The sequence below is a fragment of the Bos indicus genome, chromosome 25 (genome assembly GCF_029378745.1).
Source record: "Bos indicus isolate NIAB-ARS_2022 breed Sahiwal x Tharparkar chromosome 25, NIAB-ARS_B.indTharparkar_mat_pri_1.0, whole genome shotgun sequence".
Taxonomy (NCBI): domain Eukaryota; kingdom Metazoa; phylum Chordata; class Mammalia; order Artiodactyla; family Bovidae; genus Bos; species Bos indicus.
In genome coordinates, this window is record NC_091784.1 from 4,174,137 (window position 1) to 4,201,270 (window position 27,134).

The window sequence follows — 27,134 nt, forward strand, 5'->3', positions numbered from 1 at the left end:
GTCCAGGCCAGACCCTCTTCAACATCAGAGCTAACAGAGGCCAGGTAAGGACAGTCCTTTAACAGTCCCCCAGCCTTCGGCCAAGTAGGCCCCCTGGTCCCAGCTATCTCCTGGCAGAGCCTGGGAGAACTGGAACGCTGCTCTCCAGTCTTAGCCTGCAGTTCTGAGTAACCCCTTTCATGTCCAGAGATTTCTAGATTTCTGATTTCCTGTATCTACTCTCCTTTGATCAGATTGAACATTCCCAAGTCTAATTACCACAGGTTTTTTAGCACCAACACTCATGATGAAACTGTATAAATAAAGATGTTTGTCTAACTCCAATTAATAAAATCTACATATTTCTTTTAATTTCCCAACAGTTACTTGATAGCAACTTAGTAAACTTTATTTTCAACTGAAGTTTATCAAATTTTGGGTTAAGGCTGCTCCAAAAACAGCACATAGTCTTCTCAATAAAATTCAAAAAGTAGACGAGCAGAAACAGGCAACCGTTCAGTTAATGGTGCAATTTATATATGAACAAATTAAAGTCTATACAGTAAGTATTTATATTCTGCCTCATTCAGCAACAGCCCATACATGTTAAAATATCCTTTCACTCTATTCTTCCAGAGCCCTTTTAAACATTTAATTCAAGTTGAATCTTGGAAAATAGGAAAAGTTAACTATAGTAAGTAATGGAAAAAGACAATTTCCCCCAGAATGAAATCTAAATTAAATACTGCTTTATAAGTCTACCAAGTTTTCCCATGAAAAAGCATTCCTATGATCAAGTTTATCTATCAACCACTTGAGAACCTACTCCCTAGCTGTTCATCACTTCACCGAGAGAATAAAGACACATAAACTACAGCCATGTGTACCAGGGAAGACAACCCCCTAAACCTGCCCCCCGAAAGTAGTGTCAGCACTGCAGCCTGCGCCCGCCCCAGATGGCAGGGCTCTGAAGCATGAGAGCAGATGAGGAAGCCGGTCTTTAGGGCTCAGTCCAGCAAACCTGAGCGATGCCTGCACACAAAGCGTGCGAAACAAAGACAGTGTCCACAGCCAATTCTGGTGACGGCGTCTGGCCCATCAATCAAAAAACAGCTCAAGTTCTGAGTTGCTGGGCCAACAGGTGAGTGACCACCAGCCCAGAAGCAGGACAGAGCAGACAACGTGCTCTCTCCACTCTGACAGACGCAGGGTGCAGACACACTGAAGATTTATAATAGGACACAGCTCTGTGCAATTACTTGTCATAATAGTATTTATGACAATCCAGACTAAATCTGTCTTTGGCACAAAACCAGGATGAAATTTCTTGCCTTCCTGGAATCTCTGTCTCCTCTTGTCCATGGGACCCAGTACATAGTGGGTACTTGATTAGTATTTGGGGAGAGAACCAAATAAATGAACATCCAAGAGACCACTGCATCCTGCAGCCCGCCCCAGAATAACAGAACCCCCAACATCAGCACCGAGGGCGGGGGGCGTTTGCTCAAAGCACTGTGACCCAGTCACTGCAGGCAGGCACAGATGAGGGTCACCCCTAGGTATAGGGGGCACTCGAGGAGGCAGAACAGGTTCCTTTCTGACTTTCAAACAGTCACCATGAGGATCTCAGCTACAGGCTGCAACAGACAGGCTGCCAGTCCACTGGCCTGTGCTGAAGGTTGAGCACAAAGAGAGCACGCACTCGAAGTTGGTCTTACAGAATGAACACAGTTTTGTGCCCCGTGACAGCACAGACAGCACCCCAGCCTGGCTGTGCTACAGCACTCTGCGCTTGCATGCCCTAGGCCAGCAAACCCCTTGCTTTGGTGCAAGGCCTCAGCCAGGCTCCAGCCCAGAGCCTCCCACTGGTGCTCTGCAACTCTGGTCCATCAGCACCCACGGTCACCTCTGGCTGCCAACGGCCTCCGCTGCTGACCTCAGTGTGGGAACAAATATTTCCATCTTCTATTTGTGTCAGACTATGACAACTACCAACATTATTGATAAGAACACAAGCTGTGAGCTCCCAGAGTGCAGGGAGATGCTCTCCACACACTACACTAACCCGGAGACGATCTCTGCTGCCGCCCTCACTCAGGGAATCAAGTAAGGTAGTAACTGAACACGAGAGAACTCACTCGGGCGTGAGCTGGGAGGAACCGTGGTCATGCAGGCTCCTCCCCAGCAGTCTCCACCACAGCAGCAAGCCAGTCCCACTCCTTTGGTGGGAACGGGAACGGAGAAACTCTTTCCCTGCAGGCAGGGCCACCTCACGGTGCAGCCCACCCCCACCCCCAACTGGCCACCTGAACTCCGCGGGGATGACAGGGCAGGCCAGGGCCCGCTGGGCAGTCGACGCGGGGAGGGGTGCTGGGGCGGCCGCGCTTGTACACATTTTGTGTGATGTGTGTTTCTGAAAGAAAAGATCCACTATTAGGTTCTCAAAAGGGGTCCTGAGATCCCCTAAAGTATAAAGACACCTGCCCTGGGGAAGGCAGCTCCCTGAGTCTTGCGGGAGGACAAAGGACAAACTCCCCCCAGACTTCACACACCCCCGCCACACACGGCCTTTCCCAGGAGCAGACTCCTGTCCAGAGACATCAACCACCCACAGAACCACCATCCTCACAAATGAACTCTTCCCAGTCTCCATCTCCAAACAGCCTCCTGCAACACACACGCACAGGAAGGATCAGATCACAACCATTTAGGAGCTAACAGCTTGATGGGGACACACTGGGTGACCAGCTGAGCGCATCAGGAATGATGGTAACAGGGAGGATGTCCAGGAGAGGGGCAGGACAGCCAGGAGCACGTTTATCGTCATGGCCCCACCAGTGCGTCAGCCAGCAGCCGATACCGAGTCTGATGTGGTTTTGATGAGCCCACTAAACACGTTGTTTTTTCAAAAGCTGAATTCTTCCTCACACCTTGATACACACTTAAAACCACACTACACAGCAGAAAGATCAGGGGAAGTACTGCGCGTGCGTGCGTGCACACACATACGTGTGTGTGTGTGTGTGTGTGTGTGTGTGTGTGTAAGTGTAACTGACACTGGTCAGGAAAAAAAAAACAAAATACAGCCTTCAGTGTTAAGTTTAGGAGGGACAAAAGGACAGGTTAGAACTGTCAGCTGGAAGGCCTCAGAGAGAATCTAGTTAAAACTTACACTTCGTGGATGAGGAAAGGGTAGCCCAGAGAGCTCAGGAACACAGCAAGTCACTGGTGAACCTGGCGGTGGCTCGTCCACCCCACCCGAGGCCCCGCCCCCGAGGCCCCGCCCCCGGCAGAGCCACCCGAACTCATACTGCCAGCCTCGAGCTCTGGGCACTGCTGGACAGAGACAGGCTCAGTCCACGAAGACCAGGCGTCAGCAACCATGGCCCCAGGGCCAAAGCAGCTCAAAGCCTATTTTTGAAAAAACAAACAAACGTTTTACTGGAACACAGCCACAAACAAGACTGCACTCAGAGGCAGTAAGACACTGCGGTTAAGCCTGTGGACGCTGGGGATATTTACCTGGTCTGAGGGTGGCCCTGCCACTTGCTGGTGTGTGACCTTGGATAATTTACTTAAGCATCTCTGTGCCCGAGTTTTATCGTCTGTAAAATGGAGTTAAGAGGAGGTTCGGCCTCCGCTTAGGGTCCTGTTAGAATCAGGTGGGTTCACTACATGAAGCACCAGAAGAGTGACTGCCATGCACAGCAGGTGCTGCCGGTGTTGGCTGCTGTGTTACCACTTGGCTTTGGGGGGAATTATTTCACACCAGATGCAGTTTCTTTCATAAGTACGCTTAGGCTAATAATAATAAAGCAAATGAACATTTTTCAGAGAATGCATGATAGTGAGGAGTGGTTCAAACACGGAGGATCAGAGGGAGAAGCCAGCTGGGATTACTGGCATTTGATGATGAGACATTTTCAGAGAAACATGAAATAAACTTGTGACAAAAACAATCTTGTGCATTTACTAGTTGTAGATATACTTTTAACAGACAACTGTGTTCTAACTGTCCTAGCAAATCACAAAATTTTCAGTTTTCATTCTAGATTGTTTGCCAGCAAAAAATAAGTCAGAATGTTCACTTTGAACTTAAAATAGATTTTAAGCAGAAACAATATACAGTCAAAATACCCTAGACTAATGTTCCTGGGTTGAAGTTTAAATCAAAACATAGAAGAACTGAGTAAGAAAGAACATTCCCACAAAAAAGAGACTGAAGTGACGCCCACTCACAAGCTGGCCACGACAAAGCAACGAATGTTCCCTTTGATGTGGCTTCGACCTAACCTGACAGGTTTATTAACCTGAAGTTTTTCGCATCTTTCTTCACACGGTGCTCTACACATAAAACCACAAATTCATATACAGTGTGTAAAAACACAATTTGGTATGCCATGAGCAAAAATATGCCAAATAATTTAAGAGCCAGAAGCATTCATTCTTTTCCATGACCAAAGAAACAAAACAACAAAAAACAAACCAGAACAACCCCAGGACTACCCGAGTTTGGCCACATCGTCTGTAAAGCCAAAAGCATTCTCTCTTGGCAACCTGATAGTGCTGGGAGAAAGCCAAGAAAAACAGTTTTCATGGAAAGACACGGCTGTATTCAGTTGTCTGCTATCACCCGCTTGCTCTTGGAATCCTTCCAGTACCTCAACCTGGCAAATAAAGGGTAAGAGAATACGCAAACGGGTCGCGATGCCAAAGCCATCACCTGGCCGTGCAGAGTCACCTGGAGTGAGGGAACTGGGCGGAAGACCCCGAGTATGGGAGAAATCACCTCACGACGCCTCCAGCTTTGAAAGTATTCAGGGAAACACACAGCCCCCCAAGTCTGAAGACCCCCCTTAGACTAATAAACTGCAACTGGAAAACGGGTGGAAAGAAGTATGTACTGACTCTCCTGGTGCTGCCCTCGGATGGTGTGTGAGCAGAGTGTGACTTAGAACATGGAAGCTCCTAAAGGGAAGATGAAGGACAGCAGATCACCGCCAAGGCCTCAGGTGGCCTCACTTGTGTTTGCCCAATTGTTCCAGAAACTTCTAGCAATAAAAATGCCCTAACAGTGTTGGTATCCCTCAGAGGTCACTATAGGTAGACACCAGCTCTCCAGGGTGCAGTCTGCACTAACTCACAAGCAGAGCACCAGGGCAAGGTCAGGGGGAACTAATCCTGAATCTGCCTCTAATCAGCTGTGTGACTGAGACAAACCTCTTGTTCCCTCCAAGTTTCAGTTCTCCTCAACCACAAGACACGAAGCATTTAGACGGCCACTAGGTGATCTTTAAAGTTTCCTGGGATCCTAAAACTAGTGATTTTTCCGGTTTTAAAAAATCAGTGTGGGACTTCCCTGGTGGTCCAGCGGTTAAGAATTCGCCTGCCAATGAAGGGGACACGGGTTTGATCCCTGACCCAGAAAGATTCCACATGGTGCAGAGTGACTAAGCCCGTGAGCTCCAACTACTGAAGCCACCCTAGTGCTCCGCAACAAGCCCAGCCACCACAGTGAGAAGCCCGCGCACCTCGACTAGAGAGGGCCCGCAGGCAGCCACAGAGATCCGGTGCAGCCAGAACAAACAAACAGAATCAACGCTGAATCGTCTGATATCCATATCCTGGAAGGCCCAGCTATCGACGGGGACAGGAAGCTGGAGATTCGGAGCCTGCCTGGCCAAGTGCGGCCCCTGGCCTGGGAGGATCTCACTGAGGCCGTGGTCCCTGTGGGGGGGCCAGTGGCCTATCCAGGAGACTGGATTCTGCAGGGCACTCCTGCCACAGACGCCAGGCTTTCCACAGCTTCGCATCCTCCACGCCATCTCCCAGACTGCGTTATAGGAAGTACCACCAAGACAAGGTGAGGGCGACGAAACTCAAAATCAGTCACTTCTCCTAATTCCTCAAGTCCTAATATTTTCTTAAGGTAGGAAAGCAGCCTCTTTATGAGTCAAAACCAAGCCCAGCCCACAGTGGTTATGGAGAAAGAGGAAAAGAGGAAAAGATGATAAAAGAGCAGGAGAAAAAAGGGAAAAACATGAGAACAAAGCATTATATTTTATAAAGAATGAATGTGTATAAAGATGAATTTTAATTTACACTGCAGCCCAGCTACAGCACAACAGAAGAGAATGCCAAGCTTTCAATAAACCCTGCCCCAACCCTCTACGGGGAGAAGTCTCCTATTAGGCCAAAAAGAACCCTCCTCCGTGGATTTACAAACTACCTGAAGAATGAAGAAACACAGCAGACAGGGGAGACAACAGAGGAACAAGGAGATGCTCTCACAGGTAACAAGGGAATTCAGGAGAAGGAGAGGTAACTAAAGATGGGACCGAATATGCAAAGAAGCCTGCGGGGGACCAGACCCCGTGATTATTTCCTGTAGAATCTGAAAGAGAAAGAAAGCTGACATTTCACAGAATTCTGTTCTTCCTCTCCACCGAGGCAGGAAAACTTGAACCAGCTCTGGAATCAGGCAGGCTCTGAGCTTCCCGGCGGGGCAGGAGGAGAGTCCCAGGAGGCAGGGGAGGACACGAGCCCAGTGTTCTCTGGGGCCTCCTCGGCTGCAAGAGGAGGAACGAAGGGGATGAAGTCAAGTCCTGCCCAGCTTATTAAACACCATAAATCTCAAGCCATAAAACACACTCAAAGACACGTCGTCGTTTCAAATACATGTGGCTCTACTTCTAACCAAAATCCGAGTTGTGTCAAGTCCTAATAAAAACACACTCGGTACAGTGACGTGCTCTTGGTCATGTCCACTGGTGCACACAGCTCTGAGGACACACAGAGGCACCCTAACACTTCACACACTCTGCGCCTCACTCCTAGAGATAACTTATGTGAAAGCTCTCGCAAAGGCAAAGTGCAAAATCGGTGTAAAGCAGTGGCGGTGGCATTTAAGGTAAAATAGTTCTTTTACTATAAAAACTCACCCCTTACTGATACGGGGAAAACGGCCTTGTACCTTAAGTTAAAAAAAAAAAAGGATAAAAACATATAATCCCCATAACACATGCACACAGATACATGCAGAGCATGAAAGAGAACACCAAAATATTTAATAAAGGGTTTAGAGGTGGTTTTTATTTTTTAAACATTTTCTATATTATCCAAATTCTCTCCACAAAGCATTATTTTATCCAAGGAGGAAAAGTTGTTTTTAAGTCATTCTCTACTCAAATATTCTGACTGCTCACATTAATATGACCCACTGATGGGCTGCACAGCTGTATTTAAAATATTAATTTTAACCTGTCATCAGACACTGAATAAAACTAGGTAGATCAAACTGATTATGACTGCCAGAGATTACTCCTGGGTGGGAATTTAAATTAAATCCACAGTTATAACATGGTTGTAGGTTGTCACACTTTGCTCTAATGTATTATACATATGACCATAAAAAAGCCTGAATGAGGCTCAGCCACTCAGACATCTACACTCCCATTGGCAAGAAAGGCTGGAAGGAGGGAAAAGAGAAGCAAATGCAGTTAACAGCCAATCAGGATGTAACACACTGTGTGCTGCTCCAGTTGCTAATGTTTATCAACTTGGAAACTGCGTGAGTGACTCTTGATTCAACAAAGGCACAAAGAACTCCTGTTCGCTGCACTCTGGTCCAGGCAGCAAGGAACACCATTTCCTCTGACTCCACCTGGCACCTGAGCTCTGGAGAGCAGCAGGCAAGAGAATGCATCACGAGGGACTCAGCAGAACGTGTCTGGCTCCCAGATTTCGACAGTGAGATGCACTGCCAGCGGAGAGTACCTGTTTAGGGAGCAGACCCTCCGAGCAAGGAGCTGGTCCAGCATCTATCACACCTTCCCACTCTCACTGATGCCCATCTACCTCTGAGCTCAAAGCTCCTGGAACGATGCTCTGACCTTCGGCACAGTGGAATTGAAAAGGTGGTGGTGATACGCATGCTCATCACTCATGAGAATGCCATCTATCAGCACCTTCCACAAGGGGACAGTGCGGGCTGGTGGCGGTGCAGAGCACACGGGTCCACGTGCTCTCGAGCCCAAGACCAGAGACACGAGCTACAAGGAAACACACGTGCGCTGTCAGCAGGCGGCATCAACCCCGACTGCTAAATGGCGTCTGGGGAGGAATGGGGCAGGCAGACAAACAGCTCAGGTGGGGCAACTTAGATGGGCCCCGAGAAGCGGGCTGAACAGTAACCACTAATGTTCATCAGTGGTGGCTGCAGTTCAGAATCAGCACCAGGAACGAGAAAACGGTAAGACATCCCCGGGTACCCACTACAGAGGGGTTACTCTCTCAGTTTCAAAGTCTCTCCACTCAAATACCCACAACAATTGGACTAGATGACCAGCCATCTGGCTGGGAGCTGACTGACAAATCTAAGGTATTAATTAAAAGGAACATCAAGACTGGGAAGAACAGAAGTAAGCTGGTTATTAATGCTGATAATTACTTATAAGAGGTAAGCTCTGTCTCTCAAGAGCAGCCCTGCAACATGACAGACTGGAATGGAAACTGCTGTGACGTCTCCAGTCAGATCTGGACAGACTGACCTGAGAGTCACGGCCATGCAACTTCCAGCCACTCCTACCCCACGCCTTTCCTTCAATGAACCCACGTGCGGCAGGGGCACACCGAGGCGCAGCCACACCCTGACAACTGCCAAGCTGGCCAGCACCTCCCATTCTATAGTCAATCTTCAAGCAAAATGTGCCAAGTTCTATGGGGAGAAAACAAGACTCCAAACCTCCGCCTGGTCTGTCCCTTATCGCCACACCCAGCGCTTCCCCACGGCCCTATCGGCATGGCCGCCCACCACCGAGACCACTGCCCCAGTACACCAGGCACACGGGGCTGCCCAGACTTCCTGTTTCCGACTCAAATGGAATAGTGCAGAGGAAAATGCACTGAAAACCACAAAGCACTGTGCAGTCTTGAGGTGGCTTTAATATCTCTTTCCAAAAATAGAGCACAGAAAATCTCTAACCTCAGACAGGATTCTCTAAAGTGAATAGATTTTCTACAATACTGAAAACAGGCGGGCTTGCACCATAACTGCTAACGATTTAAAGTCAGTGATTGCAATATCACGTCTGAGGTTGGCATTTCTCAGTATCATCTATCTCTCATCTTACTCTAGGACTTTAGATGGCTTGTCTCCCAGTTCATTCTTCAAAAACTTGGCAGAAAAACATGAATGAGATGGCTTGTTACTGAGGGTATGAAGTTTCTACCAAGTAAATAACAAAGCAACCACCGCAATATGCCATTCATCAAAAGCTACAAACCCAAAGGCCACATTCCTCCTCTAAAATATATAATACTGGGCACATGTGTACTAACACAGAACTATGACTTTGGAATTATAATCCACTGATAATTACCTACACCTCCTGAACAGAAAATGTCATCAACAATCAACCGATAGCTCTGACCTGGTGTGTTCAGAGCACTCTGGACACTCGTTCTTTAGAACATTCAAGAAGGGTGCTCATTCCTCAGCACAAAACCAAAGGGAGGAAAAGGAATGTTTGCACACACAGAGTTCATTTTACCAAGTGTCATAAACATGAGCAAAGAAAAAGAAAAAATGCTTGGGGGAAAACTCCATTTGTGAGTAGTCTTCATTTTAAAAATTACTAAAACAAAAATTTATTGTATCTCAGATTCAACTATACCCACTGCTTCAAGTTCTTGTAAAAGGCAAAGTTTTCAGAGAGTTACATATATATTCAAAAACCTGCACAAACAATACAGAAAAACTGTAACACAAAAAATTTAAGGAAGAATTGTAAAAGTCACATGGACAGATGTTTAAAATAAATGAATCAAATCTATATTATCAATTTTAATAATATCAAGTTTTTGAAAAATGAGATGAATATGTATAGTGTGCCATGTATAACGTACATAAGACATGTAGATTTTTAATCTGTTAGATTTGATTTTATTTATTTATTTTATTTTTTTTGTTTTTTATTACCTATTAATAAAATTTATTAGCATGGATTACAAAATAAGGCACATGTAATGGCTTGTCTAAGCTTATCTATGTACCATCACAAATCAAATACCTAATAATGTAACAGTGATAGTAATAAAATCCAACCCTTAATATGCAACAAGTACTTTGTCAAGTGTATTACATGGTTATCTTATCTAATCCTGGGTAGTTATTATCTTCATTGTTCAAATGAGGAAACCAAGTCACTAACAGGTTAAAAACTTGCCTAAGTTACCTAGTAAATGGCAGAGCCAGGATTTACACAAGTTAAGTAGTCAATGATGGAGCCAGTAAGTTAATCCCAACACACAATATGAACTGGGTTTTTAAAACATATTTTCTATGGAAGATGCATGATAAATAACGTCACACAAATCTCCTGATTCACATGATCTAGACCAGCCATCCCCAACTGTTTTGGCACCAGGGACCAGTTTTGTGGAAGACATTTTTTCCAGAGACTGGGGGACAGAGGGGTAGTTTGGGGATGATTCAAGTGCATGACATTTATTGTGCACTTTATTTCTATTATTATTATATCAACTCTACCTCAGATAATCAGGTATTAGATCCCAGAGGTTAGGAACCCCGATCTAGACCACATAGTCAAGACTGGGAGTATCTGGGTATGGGAGTCAGGTGTGGAGAAAGGAGGAAAGGGAGCTTAATGTTTTAAAAGCACCTATTCCATGTCAAGAACTTTACACAGATAATTTCCACACAATATTACTGTGATGTGAATATTCTTATTACCATTTCACAAATTAGTGCTTCACACCCATACCTGTCCAATGTCAAAACCCATCTACTTCCCATTTGCACTTCATGAATGTTGAATCTGGCTAGTGAAAGTCGCTCAGTCATGTCCAACCCTTTGCGATGTTATGGTGCCTGCCAGGCACCTCCGTCCATGGAATCCCCCAGGCAAGAATACTAGAGTGGGTTAGATTTGATTTTATTTATTAAAAAAAAAAAAACTATGAAGAAGAGACAAATCTCCCATGCAGGAGCATTCCAAATAAGTTACACAGACAGATGCGCCCCACCCCCCATAAAGGAGGTAGAGTCCAACCCCACTCCTTAAGTGTGGGCTGTGCATGGTGATTTCTTTCCAAGAGGACTGGCTACAAGGGAGAGGGGATGGCCCGGCACAGCGGAGACACGACCCAGGCCAGGCAGCCACACAGCCATGTGATCAGCCATGATGACAATATGTACCTTTGCCATGATGTGATGAGAATGGCACTTTATGATCTTCCTTCCCCAACACCTTAAGTCTAAAACCCCAGTCATCACAGAATGATATCACAATGGGAAATTCTAAATACACCTGACCAGTCCTCCTCAAAACTGTCAAAATAATCAAAAACAAGGAAGGATGGAGAAAATGTCCTAGCCAAGAGGAGCCTAAGGAGACATAACTAAAGTGGTATTGGATCCTTAAGAAAGAAGGACATTAGGGGAAAATTAAGGAAATCTGTATGGATTTCGTATCAATATTGGCTCATTAGTTGTGACAAATATACAAATGTTATATACAAATATAATAACAGGAGAAAATGAAATGGGGGGAGGAAGAGGTGTACAAATCCTTAAAACCATCTTCCAGTTGTTCTACAAATCTAAAACTGTTCTTAAAAAACGTCTACTTTAAAGATGAAAAGGGAACTCTCTGGCGGTTAGGACTCAGCACTTTCAGCCATGGGTGCAGGTTTGGTCCCCGGTTGGGGAACTAAGACCCTGCAAGCCTCGTGGTACAGCCAACACAAAAATAAACTTTTTAAAAAGTTAAAAAAAAAAGACTGTGAAGAAAAAATCTGCTAACTATAAACATGTTAATTCTAACAGAAACATACTGATTCTATCATTCTTTGGTGTGTTCTGAAAACTTAAAAACCCAGAAAATCACAAATGAAACCTTTCTTTGCTATAGTAGCAGTATTATTTAAAAAAATTTTAAAAGGCAAGATGACTTCAAAATACCACATTAAAAGTAATTATAACCATGCTGGCCTCCTACCTGGGAGGTAAAAACATTTTCACTAGCAAGAAAAATCAACTTTGTTATGGGGCTTGCCAATCTTGCTTGGCTGAATTACTGTTTCAGATTGAGAGCTACAGCCTCATCAGACCACAGTACAGTATACATGGGTGTGTTTCTAAAAGGACGTAAATAGCAAATCCTTTTGTACAACAAAAAGTACTCCTGGGAAATCAGACTCGCTCTCCAAGTTATCTATTCTAGAGATCTTGTCGATGGGGGTCAAATCTGATTCATATACAGAAAATCGGGTATTATGCACTTTCTCACCTTATTTTGAATCCTGGTATATCACAGACAAAATGGTGAAGAAAAAATACAGACTTTGAAGTCAGACATGGAGGGGTTGCAAGTCAAATTCAGCCACTTTCTAACATGTGTCATCTTGAATAATTTCCTGGGAGACAGAAAAGTGGCTCAGAATATTTTATTCCATGTGCAAAACAGATATGGCATGCACCTCACAGGATTATTAAACACGAAAGAATCAAGATTACTCTGCAAAGACACCTAGAACAGAGTCCCGTATAACCGGCGCCCCAGAAATGTCATTCTTTGCCTGCTCTTGTCTGTAGTTCAAAAAAGAGTCAACACGGTAACTGTTATCCTTGTTCATAAAGGATCATACTGCAATTTGATGCTATAGTCATTACATACTTCTGAAAATGCCAGAAGTATTACACGGTAATCAACATAAAAACCCTAAATGTTTTAACTTGGTGACAGATGGACAGCAAATTATGTCTACAGTAAATGCAACTCTTTCCAAAATATTGCAGAAACATTTTGGAGAAGTCGATCCTTGAAGTCATGCTTTGGACCCATTTACACTAAGAATGTTAAGTTTAGTACTTCCTAACTTTATGCACTAAACAATGAAAGAAATGAAAGATAACTTCTGAAATGTGATGTATTCGGTCACCAGTGGGCACCCATTACACACCCTAATTACGCTTATACCATCAAGATGGAGAGACCTTCCAGTGCCCAGATAGCACAGCCACACCACCTGACCCTCCCAGAGCTGCTAAGAAAAGCAGACTCACAGCACCCCACTCCCAAGACCTCCCAAAGCAGAATGTGCACCTTAACAAGATCCCCAGGTGATCTGCAAATCCTTATAAAGTTTAGGAAGCCCTGCCCAAAGATATGTTCCAGTCTGAGATATGTTAACGGCTGGGCTTTAGAATCAAATCGTTCCTAAATTATTTGCACTGAAGGAAAAGCACCCAAGAGGAATACGAAGGGCAGAGTCAAATGTCTTCCAGAACAAACCCAACACTCTCTAAAGAAAGACAACAAAACTCTTACTCAACAACACATCCACCATGTCTACTACATAATCAAAAATAACTAAACATGCAAAGAGGCAAGAAAATATGACCCATCACTGGGAATTATATATTTTTAAAAAACGAACAGAAAGACTGCAAACACAGAGAGGACAAAGATGTTGGAATTAGCCTTCAAAAGGAGAGCAGGAAAGGAACAAAGAGAGAGGGAAAAAGAAGAAGAACTAAATGCAGAAGGGACAAAGAGAAAACAAATGGTAAGATATCGACCGAAGTGTAACTGTATCAACATTTCATGTAAATAAACTAAACCCTCCACTTAAAGACAAAGACTGTCAGAATAAATTAAAAACAAGTTCTGACTACATATTCTTTACACAAGACATCCTTCAAAGACATGGACAAAGGGTAAAGAAGACATCCTTTGCAGATGTTAGTAAGAATGAGAGTAGCTGTGTTAATGAAACAAAAATAGAAATAAAGAGAAACACTGAGAATGATGCAAAACTCATCAGGAAGACATAATAATCCAAAATATATATTAACTTAAATCAGTAAAGATGTAGCTGATTTGAACACAATCAACTTACTCTAATTGACATTTACAAATGCTACACCCTACAACCGCATATTCTTTTCAAGCATATGCAGAACATTCATCAAGATAGACCATATGCTGGGCCATAGAACAAGCCTCCGGAGATTTCAAAGGACAAAAATTATATACAACACATTCTCTGCCCACAATGGAATAAGAAATCAGTAACAAAATAGTATCTGCAAAAATCTCAAATATTTGAAAATTAAGCAACACACTTCTACATAAAAAATGAGTCCAAGAAATAACAAGTAAAATATTAACATATTTGAACTAAATGATAAAACTCTATCAAAATTTATCAAGTGCAGTGTAAAGCAAATTTAGAATGAAATTTATTGCTCAAATGTTCACCTACCCCCAAAAAGTTATAAAGAGCAAAAAAAAATCCAAAGCAGAAGAAAGAAAATAAAGAGAATCAATGATATAGAAAATGAGAATATTGACAAGTCAAAAGTTGGCTGTCTGAGAATATCAATCAAGTTGACAAATTCCTCTCCAGACTCATCAGGGGAAAATGAGAGAAACATAAAACTATAAATATCAGACTCAAAAAAGGGACACTGGACATTATTACAGATTCTATAGCCATTAAAAGGAAGTTAGGGGAATATTATGAATACTTCACTGCTAAATAAGTTTAAGACCTGAGATGAAATGGATAAATTCCTTGGGGAAAAAAAAAATTAACACAAGAAGAAATGAAAAATTGAAATAATCTGTACCTATTAAATTAATCAAATCATAATTTGAAATCTTCTCACAAGGAGAACTCCAGACCCAGATGGTCTCACTGGTGAATTTTATTAAATATTTAAAGAAACAATACTAAACTCTCATAGAAAAGTAAGGAACAGAGAACAAAAAAGCATCGCCTTGATACCAAAGCAAATCAGGAGATACTGCAAGAAAATTACAGATCCATATCCCTCATGAATATAGAAGCATAAATCCTAAGACAATATTTTAATAAATAAGATCCAGCAGTACATAAAATGGATAGCATATCACAATCGAGGGAGGTTGGTTATCCCAGGAAGGTAAGGTTGGTTCAACATTTAGAAAGATGCACTTTACCACATTAACAGAATAAAGAAAATCCTCCTGATCCTCTCAACAGATGCAGGAAAATACCTGATGAAATTCAATAATCATCTATGATAAAAAGGCTCAGCAACATCCTGACGAAGGGGATCTTTAAAAGCCTACAACTAACACCATACTTTATGGAAGACTGTTTTCCTCCACAGATCAAGAATAAGACAGGGTGTACATGCTCTCAACACTTTCATTAAACACTGTACTGAAGGTCTCAGGCAGAGCAGTGAAGCCAAAAAGATAAAAAGCACACCAATTAGAAAGGAAGAAGTAAAATTCTTTATTTTACAAAGACAACATGACCTAGAAAATTCTAAGGCATCTATCACATAAGTAGAGCTAACAAGTGAGTTATGAAAAGTTACAGGATATAATGTTAATAAAGAAAAATCAATTCTATTTCTCTATATTAGCAACAAACAAGTGAAACAATCTAGACAAAATCTAGACATCAAACAAATGAAAATGAGAAATTAAACAATTTGTTTTTAATACTTACTATAAGCTAAAGTTGGAGATGGACAGAGAGGCCTGGCGTGCTGCGATTCATGGGGTCGCAAAGAGTCGGACACGACTGAGCGACTGATCTGATCTGATCTGATAAAGCTAAAGAAATAAACAGATCAGGGCTTCCCTGGTGGCTCAGTGGTAAAGAATCCACCTGCCAATGCAGGAGATGAGGATTTGATCCCTGATCCAGGAAGATCCCACATGCTATGGAGCAACTAAGCCCACGCGCCGTAACTACTGAGCCCACGTGCTGCAACTACTGAGGCCCACAAGTCCAAGAGCCCGTGCTCGCAACAGCAGAAGCGACTGCAGCCAGAGGCCCCCACGCGGCAACTGGAGTAGCCCTCTTTGTCGCAACTAGAGAAAACATGCAGCCACAAAGACCCAGCGCAGCCATAAATAAATAAGCTATATATATATATATATATATATAAACAGATCAATGGGACAGACTAGAAGAGGGGTTGCAGACTCCCTGTAAAAGTCATTAGTAAATAGTTTAGTCTTAGCAGGTAACCAGTGGTTTCCATCCCTCATTCTTTTCTTTAGTTGTTTGTTTTTTAATCAATGCTTTAGAAATATAAAAACCATTCTTAGGTTATGGGCCAAATTTGGCCCATGGGCTACAAATTTGCTGACTCCTGGACTAGAGTCCAGAAACAGACCCCTCCTTACCCAGTCAATTCCATTCCCAGTTATTTAACCACGAGAAATGAAAACTTATATGGCCACACAAAGACTTATACAAAAGCGTTCACAGAAGCTTTATTCTTAACAGCTTCAAACTGGAAACCACCACAATGTCCATGAATAGGAAACCACATAAGCAGTCATGGTATATTCACACAGTGGACACTAACAGTAAAAAGAACTATTGAATCCAGGCAACAACATGGATGAATCTCCAAAACACCGAGCAAAAAAGAAGCCTCATCAAAAACAAACCCCACACTACCCAATTCCATTTATATCAAGTCTGAGAACAGGTAAAACTCATCCATGGTGAAAGAAATGGGTGGCAGAACACAAAAAGGGAGGAGTACCAAGGGACTTTTTGGCTAACGACTCGCCCTGTACTGTGACAGGGGTGTGGATAACACCGGCATGGGTCTTGACAAATCAAACTGTAACGCTTCAGATCTCGTGCATTTCACTCTATGCAAATTATACTTTTAAAAATAATAAAACAGTAATTAGGATCTCTAACCCCAGATCCTAATTGTTGACCTCTAGTTAGAAAGTAATAAGGCTGATTGGTTTTTCTTACAAGTATGCTCTTCCAAGTAGTCACCCTAGAGACCTATCAAATCAAAGAACTCAATGTTGCTATTTTGCAAAACATTCAGTTTGTGCTACAAAAAATAATGTTATAAAGTTAACTGAAAAAAAGAAAGGTAACTCCAATTTCTATTTTAAAAAGAGGTAAGTAATTATGGATACATATACACAATGGAGTATTACTCAGCCATTAAAAAGAATACATTTGGATCAGTTCTAATGAGGTGGATGAAACTGGAGCCTATTATACAGAGTGAAGTAAGCCAGAAAGAAAAACACCAATACAGTATACTAACGCATATATATGGAATTTAGAAAGATGGTAACAATAACCCTGTATGCAAGACAGCAAAAGAGACACAGATGTATAGAACAGTCTTTTAGACTCTGTGGGAGAGGGTGAGGGTGGGATGATTTGGGAAAATGGCATTGAAACATGTATATCATATAAGAAACAAATCGCCAGTCCAGGTTCAATGCATGATACAGGATGCTTGGGGCTGGTGCACTGGGATGACCCAGAGGGATGGTATGGGGAGGGAGGTGGGAGCGGGGTTCAGGATTGGGAACACATGTACACACCCGTGATGGATTCATGTTAATGTATGGCAAAACCAATACAATATTGTAAAGTAATAATAATTTAAAAAAATATGATGCATGTATTTCTAAAAAAAATAAAATAAAGTAAAAAAATAAAATGAGGTAAGTAATTATGGATAAAAGACTGCTAGGGAAAACATCAAAAAGTTAATACCAACTATGAAGTGGGTAATAGGATTATTGACAGTGTTTTCTTCTCTAGACCTACAATTTTTGTTCAATCAACTATTTTTTTAATTAAAAAATAATTCTCTGAAAACAGCAGAAAAGCAGTCTCATCACTTCAAATGTTAATTATCTCAAATCCTTTAGGTAAGAAAGCATCTGGCCAGCTAACTAACCCAGTCTTCTCTGCAAGTTTTCAGTAAACCCAGACACCAAGAACTAGATATACCCCATCTCATTTAATCAGCATAACAATTCTATGAGATAGATATTACTATCCTCTTTTAATCTACACAATTCTCAAAGGCAGATATTACTATTATGCTCATTTAAAGGACAAACAAGACCCAGAGTGATTACATGATTTTCCCACAGCTAATAATTAGTGACGCAGCAAGTCCAGATTCCAACCTCTGCTGCAAGCACTCAACTGCACTCCATGTGGGGAGGCAACCTGTACCACCGCTGAAGATGAAGAGGAGACGACAGCGAGGACAGGAGCAGCAGCAGGGCAGGACTCTGTGCAAAGCCATGACCGACACATATACAGTCTCATTTAAAAGTTTTTAAAAATAAATTCATTTATTTTAATTGGAGGCTAATTAATTTATGAAAGTGAAGTCGCTCAGTCATGTCTGACTCTTTGCGACCCCGTGGACTGTAGCCTACCAGGCTCCTCTGTCCGTGGGATTCTCCAGGCAAGAATACTGGAGTGTTCTAGTGTTAATAATTAGCCTCCAATTAAAATAAATTAAAAAAATAAAATTATTTTTTAAATTCATTACAAAAAATAAATAAAAATAAATTCATGCATACATATCATGGGAAGTTCAGCACATCCTGACTCACATATTCTCCATGAAAGTCATGATAAGATGACTGAACCAGTAGAAGACTGCTTAACATTTTTACCAAAACCTGTGCCTACAATAGCTCTATAATCATACCACAGCTCACTGGAGTATTTCTAAGCTTTCAGTCCTTTTGTTCTATAAAGTCACCATTTACTTTCACTGTGATCTTTTTTAAAAAGGCCAAATTAGGATTTATTTAACAAAAAATGTCCTTATTTGCTACCAAGGATCAGATGACATGACATTAAAAAGAAATGACATGAAAAAGAGAAAAGCATCAGACAAATGTACAGGATTATTTCTCTTGCTACTAAATGTTAGAAATTTTCAATTATCATTCCAAAATAGAAAAGGCGGGTCACTCATTCCCAATAACCAATTTGGCTCCATTCCTCCCTTAGTGACAACATGCTGCTAATCCATCCCTTCAGCACGACAGTTCTCGGAGTGCAGTCCCTGACCAGCACCAACTACGGTCACCTGGGAGCTGGCCCCACCCCAAACCTACTGTAGAAGGAACTCTGGGGAGCCCCAGCACGCTGGGTTAGCAAGCCCGCAGTGACTGTGCTGGACGCCAAGTGTGAGAATCATCGCTTTATCCTATCTAACCAAAATGCTGGCTGACTGACCAGGGGATCTAGATCTAAATCAAAACCTTCACCTATAAGACAGCTCTAGGGAAAGCCAGGCCCCTTTTTTCTGACTACTTTCTAAAACAAAACTAATATTCCAAAAGCCTTATCAAAAACAAGTCCTAATCTAACCCTTTGTGAAGAGGGCTTACCATACAAACTATCTTGGTCCCTGATTTCTTTTTTTTTTAATTACAAAACTCCCTGATTTCTTATATATTACTTATAAGAAAGGACTGAACAGATTTCCGAGGCTGCAAAAGCACTTAACAGCCTTGGGACTGGACCCCTTGCCCAGATACTCTGCAATACCTTCCTCTTCCTATCAGTCTGCTTCCTCTGCCACCTCTCTACACGGCAACAACACCTCCAGGCAAGAGAACTTGCGTATAGCTTCCAATCCCCACTTTAAATATATTTTTTGCTGTCCTCCTAAAAGACAAGTTTTGATTCTCTACAGAAAAGTAGAGCATGCTACCAAAAAGGTAACATACGAGGTTTCCTACTGTTGAAACGGAGACACACAGAGTGGAGGGAGGAGAGGGGCGCTGAGTAACTCCCCATGATCACCCAGCACAGCCAGGATAGGATCCCACGAAGCCTGGCTGATAGTGATAGTGAAAGTCACTCAGTCGTGTCCAACTCTGTGTGACCCCAATGGACTATACAGTCCATGGAATTCTCCAGGCCAGAATACTGGAGTGGGTAGCCTTTCCCTTCTCCAGGGAAAGGCTGGAGATTGAACCCAGGTCTCCTGAATTGCAGGTGGATTCTTTACCAGCTGAGCCACAAGGGAAGCCCTTTATGATGTTTATGATTATTTCCACTTTCTCATTCCTAATTTTGTGTGACTCTTAAACATTTAAAATAGAAAACACGAGCCATTTCAACAACATGCCAGTAATGTTAACAAAGAATGATGTGATTTAAATGAAATAGTTTCTCCTCTCCATTCTATGTGCCTCTATTTCTAATCTGTAAAATGGGAATAGTACCCACTTTTTATTTTTAATGAAGAGTAGAAGTTAAATGCTTTGAGTTTTTCTTCAGAATAAAAACAAACTGAAATTTTTCTAAAACAAAAAGATACTGATTTGAGACCAAGAGTCTAATGGAGTATTGTCAAAAATCTTAAGTCACCCTCTGGGGAAAAAACTTCAGGCCCATATAGCTTTTGTACAGATGATGCTTCTCAGTTCTTCAAGGAACAGATCATTTAAATTCCAAACTGTTTCAGAGAACAGATATGAACAGCTTCCAAACTCTGACCAATTTAACACAACTCTGATACGAAAACCTGACAAAACACACAAAAAAGAATCAGGGATCAATCTCACTATTGATTAGTGAGAAGCAAAAATTCTAAATGAATGCTAGCCAATAAAATCCAGCAAAATATTAACTTAATTTCACAATTACAGAGGTGGTTCAACCGGACAGTAGGAAATCTGAGATAATTTGCCACATAAATAAAACAAAGGAGAAAAAAATCACAGGGTAATAATATAGATGTCAAGAGGGACTCTGATAAAATCCAACATCCAACAAATGAGGAATAGATTATGTCCCAATTTAAAAAGGCTGAAAACCAAAGCTCACGTTATACTTAATAATAAAACACCAAATACATCTCTATTTAAATCAGAGACAAGACAGGGATGCCTAAGAGCATAAACATTGGTAGAAATACTGCCAAGGAGAAGACAAAAGTACCAATAATGCAAAAGATAACTGTATACTAGGAAAACCTAAGAGACTCACTCGAAAAAGTATTAGAACAAGAGAATTCCATCAAGTGGCCAGATTACTGAAGTGACATATATATGTTAACATCTTTCCTATATCAAAACACCATGAATACATCCAGAAACTTAGGGGGAAAAAAGGTGTATTACTTATATAAAGAAAACTATAGTATGCTTCTGAGCAACATAAGACTCATAAAAAGACATACAAGACAAAGCTTGCATGAACAGGGTAAGACAACTGAGAAAATAGTAATACTAAATAAATGCACTGGGCTAACTAATTTGCAAAAGTGTATACAAAGCTAGATTTCTATTAATATAGAAACTCAAGCCAAAATGAATTCTGGATTAAAGACCCAAGCTATAAGGGAAAAGAATATATAATACTCCATTTTGGAATAGAAAAGTATTTCCAAACATGACATAAAACCCAAGAGACATAAAGGAAAACATGGAAAAAATCTGCTTCTATAAAAACTGAAAACATCCATTCGGTAAAAACTCAGAACTATGTGGCCATTCTGGCAAGTAAAAAAAGGGGAAACACTTTCCCTTATTAAAAGACTTTAGCTTAAAAAAAAAAATGATAACACTTTCAGGAAAAAAAAATGAGTCACTTCATATTTTCAGGGCTTCTCTGATAGCTCAGTTGGTAAACAATCCGCCTGCAACGCAGGAGACCCCGGTTCAATTCCTGGGTCAGGAAGCTCCACTGGAGAAGGGATACGCTACCCACTCCAGTTTTCTTGGGCTTCCCTGGTGGCTCAGCTGGTAAAGAATCTGCCTGCCATGCAGGAGACCTGGGTTCGATCCCTGGGTTGGGAGGATCTTTTGGAGAAGGAGGGAAAGGCTACCCACTCCAGTATTCTGGCCTACAGAATTCCACGGACTGTATAGGCCATGGGGTCGCAAAGAGTTGAACACGGCTGAGCGACTTTCACACACGCTATGCTTGATTTTGCTTCTCTCATCTCACTTTATATGCTTTTTGCTTCTAATTTTTTGTCTTTAGACTTTAGCTTTTAATATGCAAAAATACTGAGTACAAACCAACAAGAAAAAATGGGAAACAAGACAAAAGAAAAACTGACAGAGAATATGAGCAACAGCAAAATAGAAAGGCCCATGAATTTATGACAAGATATTGTACCTAAGAGAACGGCAATCAGTTAAAAAAAAAAAAAAAAAGGTATCAGTGTTGGTGAGAATGAGGCACAGGGACTCATCTGCTGTTGGTTAGGGTATAATCTGCATGTTTTGGGAGAGGATCTGTGCTTAAATATCTATGCTTATTAAAAATGTCACTATCCTTTAATCCAGAAATTTCACCCCCCAAATCTCTCCAGCAGATACATCTAGCTATACAAAGATATATACACAAATCAAAAATCAAACGTATAGCATCAAAACATACAGCCATTGGGGCATTAGTCCTATAAATTAAGATACAGCCAAATCAGGGGCTACTCCCCTGACATACCTCGTGAGAGGAACTGAGAGCTCCGTCTAACATGCAACAGCTTCCAACCTGCACTGCTGCGGGGCGGAAAGGACAGGTGCACACACATGTATGTGATGGGGGCGCAGGGGAGGGGAGAGGTTATACTATACTATGTTTAGAAGTCACACACACACACACACACACACCCTCTCTGTGCCTGTATATCTACAGACCATCTCTGGCAGGACAGATAAGAAATAGTAGCTGCCTTTGGTGAGAGAATTTGGGAGAACCAAAGGTCAAAAATCCCCACTCCAATACTCTTGCCTGGAAAATCCTATGGACGGAGGAGCCTGGTGGGCTGCAGTCCATGGGGTCGCTAAGAGTCAGACACGACTGAGCGACTTCACTTTCACTTTTCACTTTCATGCCTTGGAGAAGGAAATGGCAACCCACTCCAGTGTTCTTGCCTGGAGGATCCCAGGGACAGGGGAGGCCTGGCGGGCTGCCGTCTATGGGGTCGCACAGAGTCGGACATGACTGAAGTGACTTAGCAGTAGCAGTAGCAGTAAAGGTCAAAAATTAAGGGAGACTAACTTTTCAGTTTTTATCCTTAATGCTGATTTTTAAAAAAATTTGACTTAGTTGTTAAACCATATGCATGATTACTGTCTAAAAACAAAACTGTTAACAAAGTCTTTGACCCAGTAACTTCACTTTTCAGAATGTACCTCACAACGCATGTGGGTATGCCCACTGGAGGACAGTCGCTGCAGCACTGCCTGTACTAATGGGATGTCAGAAAGAACCCAAATGCTCCTCATCAGGGTACAGGAACTATGGTGCATCATGGAAAACAAGAAAAATCTGCGCCCACTGGCATGGAAAGGCATTTCGTGGTCTACTGTTACCTAAAACAGCAAGGTGCTCATCTCATGTAGTCTAGTTCCATTTCGTATATTAAAAAAGGACCTGTGTTAATATATCTGTACAGAAGCAGTTACCTGTAAGCAGAAGAGGGGCTGCCCTTTTTACTATTTACATTATTTTATAGGAAATCTGCATATCCTTTGTACCAATAATTTTTTTTAAACAAAATTGCCTTTTAAAAAAAGTTTCTTTGTCCCTCTGTGCATTTAAAATCTTATTCAGCTTAAAATGAATGTGTCTCTCGCTCCCACTATTTGCCCACCACTGTTAGCTCTTCTGTCCCAACCAAAGGCCACGGCAACTTTCAAAAATGCCACCTCCCACCCTTTCTTCGCCATCGGCCTCTTTGGGATGGGAGACGGCTGTGCCACAAGTCATGTGGCTTACCGTCCTCACACTGCACGCTTGCTGCTGTCTGAAGCCAGACCCCGCTGTACAAAGGAGTGAAAACGCTGGGCAGACGGAGGAACACGGAGCGAGGGAGACGTGATCAGCAATGCCCAGGCTTCAGGCAACTCCCAGAACAAAAAACAAGCAAAACAGCCAGATGTGTCAACAAATAAACTGTAAGAATTCTAGAGATTAACAGCTTCTTAAGAGCCACAGCAACTGAATAAAAGATAGGTTATTCAATTCGGGGGAGGGGACTCTAATAACAAACCACGACACATGCAACCACTGGGAAACCAAGTATCTAGTGGACACCGATGACACAGGACATCACGTATGTACATGTGACAGTGTACTCTGCCCGGGTATGCCAAGTCCAACTTTTAGGAATACATGAACACACACACACACACTACCAATGGCTCTCCAAATGTGGTCAAGGGACTCAGGTCTTTTCAGGGGTCAAAACTATTTTCATAAAACACTAAGACAATTATTTGCCTTTTTTGCTCTCATCCTCTCACAAGAGGCTCTGTGACATTTGACATCACTACAATGGTTAATGAACATTTGTGTTTTAAAATTCTCTTTTAGTATCTAATGTGGCAAATATGGACAGATAATCCACATTTTAAAGAAAACAACTCGATAATTTCTAAGATTACTCAGGAGCCCTGTTTATTTTTGTGTGTGACTTAAATTCTCCAAAATACCTTTTCGTAACTGGGCATTTGGAGCAGAATGACCAGTGAATCAGGAAGGAACAAACATCAAATCTACCCATGAAGCCTAAACCCAAAGAAATCTCTTCTCAATTCAACTTTAAAACGTGCACGCACACACAGACCCCTCTTCAAACACCAGGGACAACAAAAATTTGAGTTCACATTTTCCCTTAATAACACTTCAAAAGAGATAAATGAAATGTGAATGTTTAGAATTACTTCACTTTTACTTCTTCAGTTAAAAAATACCCTCTTCTTAGCCAAGCCAGTCACACGGTTCACAGCTGTCACCCAGTGCCGGCATCAACCTTACGGGGAAACTGCTCGACGCTGACCTCTCCCTCTCCCTCATCTGGGACTCATCAAATTCAAACAGTTCTGCTGTTCCTGTTCTGGAATCTGCTGCACCAAACACCGCCTAAATCAGGGGCACTGGGGGCAGCAGCTGGCCTCCTCAGCGTGTCCCAGGGGTCGGCGTCTGGTGGGTCAGCCCGTGCTCTGCCCCTTGAAAGTGAGAGTGAAGTCGCTCAGCCGTGTCAGACTCTTTGCGACCCCATGGACTGTAGCCCACCAGGCTCCTCTGTCCATGGGATTCTCCAGGCACAAACACTGCAGTGAGTTGCCATTTCCTCCTCCAGGGGATTTTCCCTACCCAGGGATTCAACCCAGGTCTCTTACACTGCAGGCGGATTCTTCACCATCTAAGCCACTAAGGCAGCCCGCATCCTCTGTCCCTTGTCTGCTCTCATTTTTCCAGTGGGCTCTCTCCACCTTAGCATCTGCCTTCCCTGTTCTCCACGTTCAGTTCCTACACTGTACACCAGCTGCAAGGCCCTTCTCAGGAGCAGAGCTCTACGCTGCACAGCCATCACACCCCCCGAGTCAGCAGCTCTGAGTGCCTTACAGGCTCCAGGTAGTGCTAACGCCGCTGGCCTGGGAGCCCATCTGGAGAACCCTTGCTCTGAGTTTCCTCTGAGACCCGAAGCTCTGCCATGCCACCTCTTCCCTGTTAAGCCCAGCAGGAGATAACCAGCTAGGAACCCAGCTTCCTCGCTGGTAAAACGGAGGCTGTGGCAAAACACACCAGGCCAGCTGGCTGTAACACAGGAAGGGCATGAAGAGGACTGCCCTGGCTGGCGGCGGGAGGCGACGGCAGAGCGCCTCTGCCGGGCCCACTAACGCCACAGAAGGCTGACTCCCCTCGAAGTTGCCTCTCAACCACGTGGTCCTATCTCCACACGTTTGTCTTAGAGGCTGAAAACTGGCCCTCGGCCCACACTCCCCTCCGTGTTCTCAACCATCTGACGTGCAGGCTAGCCTACCACTGGCTTCTTCAATAATTCCTACCTTAAAGACACGGCAGGGATCTGTATGCTGGGAAGAAGGACATGGAATGCCAAATCCAACCCTTTCGAGAAGGAGGGGCAGGAGGAACACCTAGAGGAGGACAGGAACGTGCCCCTGGTTAGCGGGACAGCTGCAAAGCACTGACGCTCGCTTACCTTGCTCATGCCTCCGGCCTGTGCGGTGTTCAGCCCTGCATGACTGGCCATTTGCGGTGAAACTTGGGTCAACGTCTCAGCCAGCACACTGCTTGTGGCCCCCTGCATGGCCGGAGTAGGGTATGGCATCCCAGCTCCCCTTCCTCGGCCAGCAGCCCCAAGAGATCCATTCATAACCTGCGCCTGTCCTTGCTGGGCCTGGTTCATTAAACCGTGGCCAGAGTTACTATTGAGGAGGCCTGGGTGGGTCTGGTTGAAGTTTGCGTTCATGCAGATCCCAGGTCCCGTCTGCGACGTGGCAGGGCTGCTGGTCACCAGCCCCACTTGCTTTTGTGCTTGCGGATTCAGTGCTTGGGAAGCAGGAGGAGTGGGCCCGGAGGTGCTGGCTGCCTGCTTAGGCAGGCTGGGGGCGGAAGAATCTCCCTGGTTCAGAGGGCTCTTGCCCATGGCACCCAGACTGGCCATGTTGGCACTGCTGGGCTGCCCCTGGGCCTGGCCGCCGAGGCCTTGCTGCGCGGGGCTGCTGGCACTCACATTGCCTATTCCCGGGTTGATGCTGGAGCTGCTGCCGCCTCGCAGGAGCTCGGACAGTTGTTTATGTTTGGAAGCAGCATCTGGAACGAGGTTCCCACTGTTTAAAAGGCTTAATTCTCCTCCATTGGGGATCAACTCATCAGGAAGATCATTTTCCAAATCAAACAATGATCCAAAATCTAGAAATGAAACAGAAACAGAAATGAGAAACTAAGCAACCATAATCTCTCTCCAACTGTCACGTTACTACAAGCGTAACCTAAAGGGGCGCTTAACACGGAACACTCGCGTGTCTTACGAGTAATGTCAAAATGATCTGAAAGTTCATTTGAGAAAATGAAACAGAAAAATATTTTTCAAATTCTGAAGAAGGGAAAGTTAAACAGAGATGAGAGGAAGGCTATCTAGAATGATAGATTCTATCCTATATTCCAAAACAATAAAGAGTGTGGGGTAAGGCAAATACAAATTAAAGGAATACAATGGAAATTTAACGAGTTCGCTTAATTATGATGTTAAAATGCTTCAAGAATGTATGTGTGTAAAACATTAACTGGGCATCAGGTTAGACCAACAGTAATTTGAGAAAATTAAAGCCTAGCCTTAAGTGAATATATATATAAAAGAAGTAAACTATTAAAAAAAAAAAAAAAACTAGCCTTAACAGAAAATGAGATTCCTCAAAGTGCTAAAGCTACAGGAAATAAAGATATATACAGAAATTAAAAAGAATTAAAAGTAAAAGAAAATAGCTTAAAAAGTACTTGAATTATACAGAAAGGGTTAAAGTCAATCTTACATAAAGATGGAAAGC

General features: G+C 42.9%; 1 protein-coding gene across 1 annotated transcript in view; it reads right to left on the reverse strand.

The window, feature by feature from the left end:
- The window catches only part of CREBBP (CREB binding protein), a 119,013-nt gene that overhangs the window by 67,498 nt on the left and 24,381 nt on the right, over nt 1-27,134 (reverse strand). Inside the window, exon 2 of the mRNA XM_019987443.2 lies at nt 25,787-26,499. Coding sequence (XP_019843002.2) covers nt 25,787-26,499 — 713 coding nt within the window. The remainder of the gene's footprint in view (nt 1-25,786; nt 26,500-27,134) is intronic.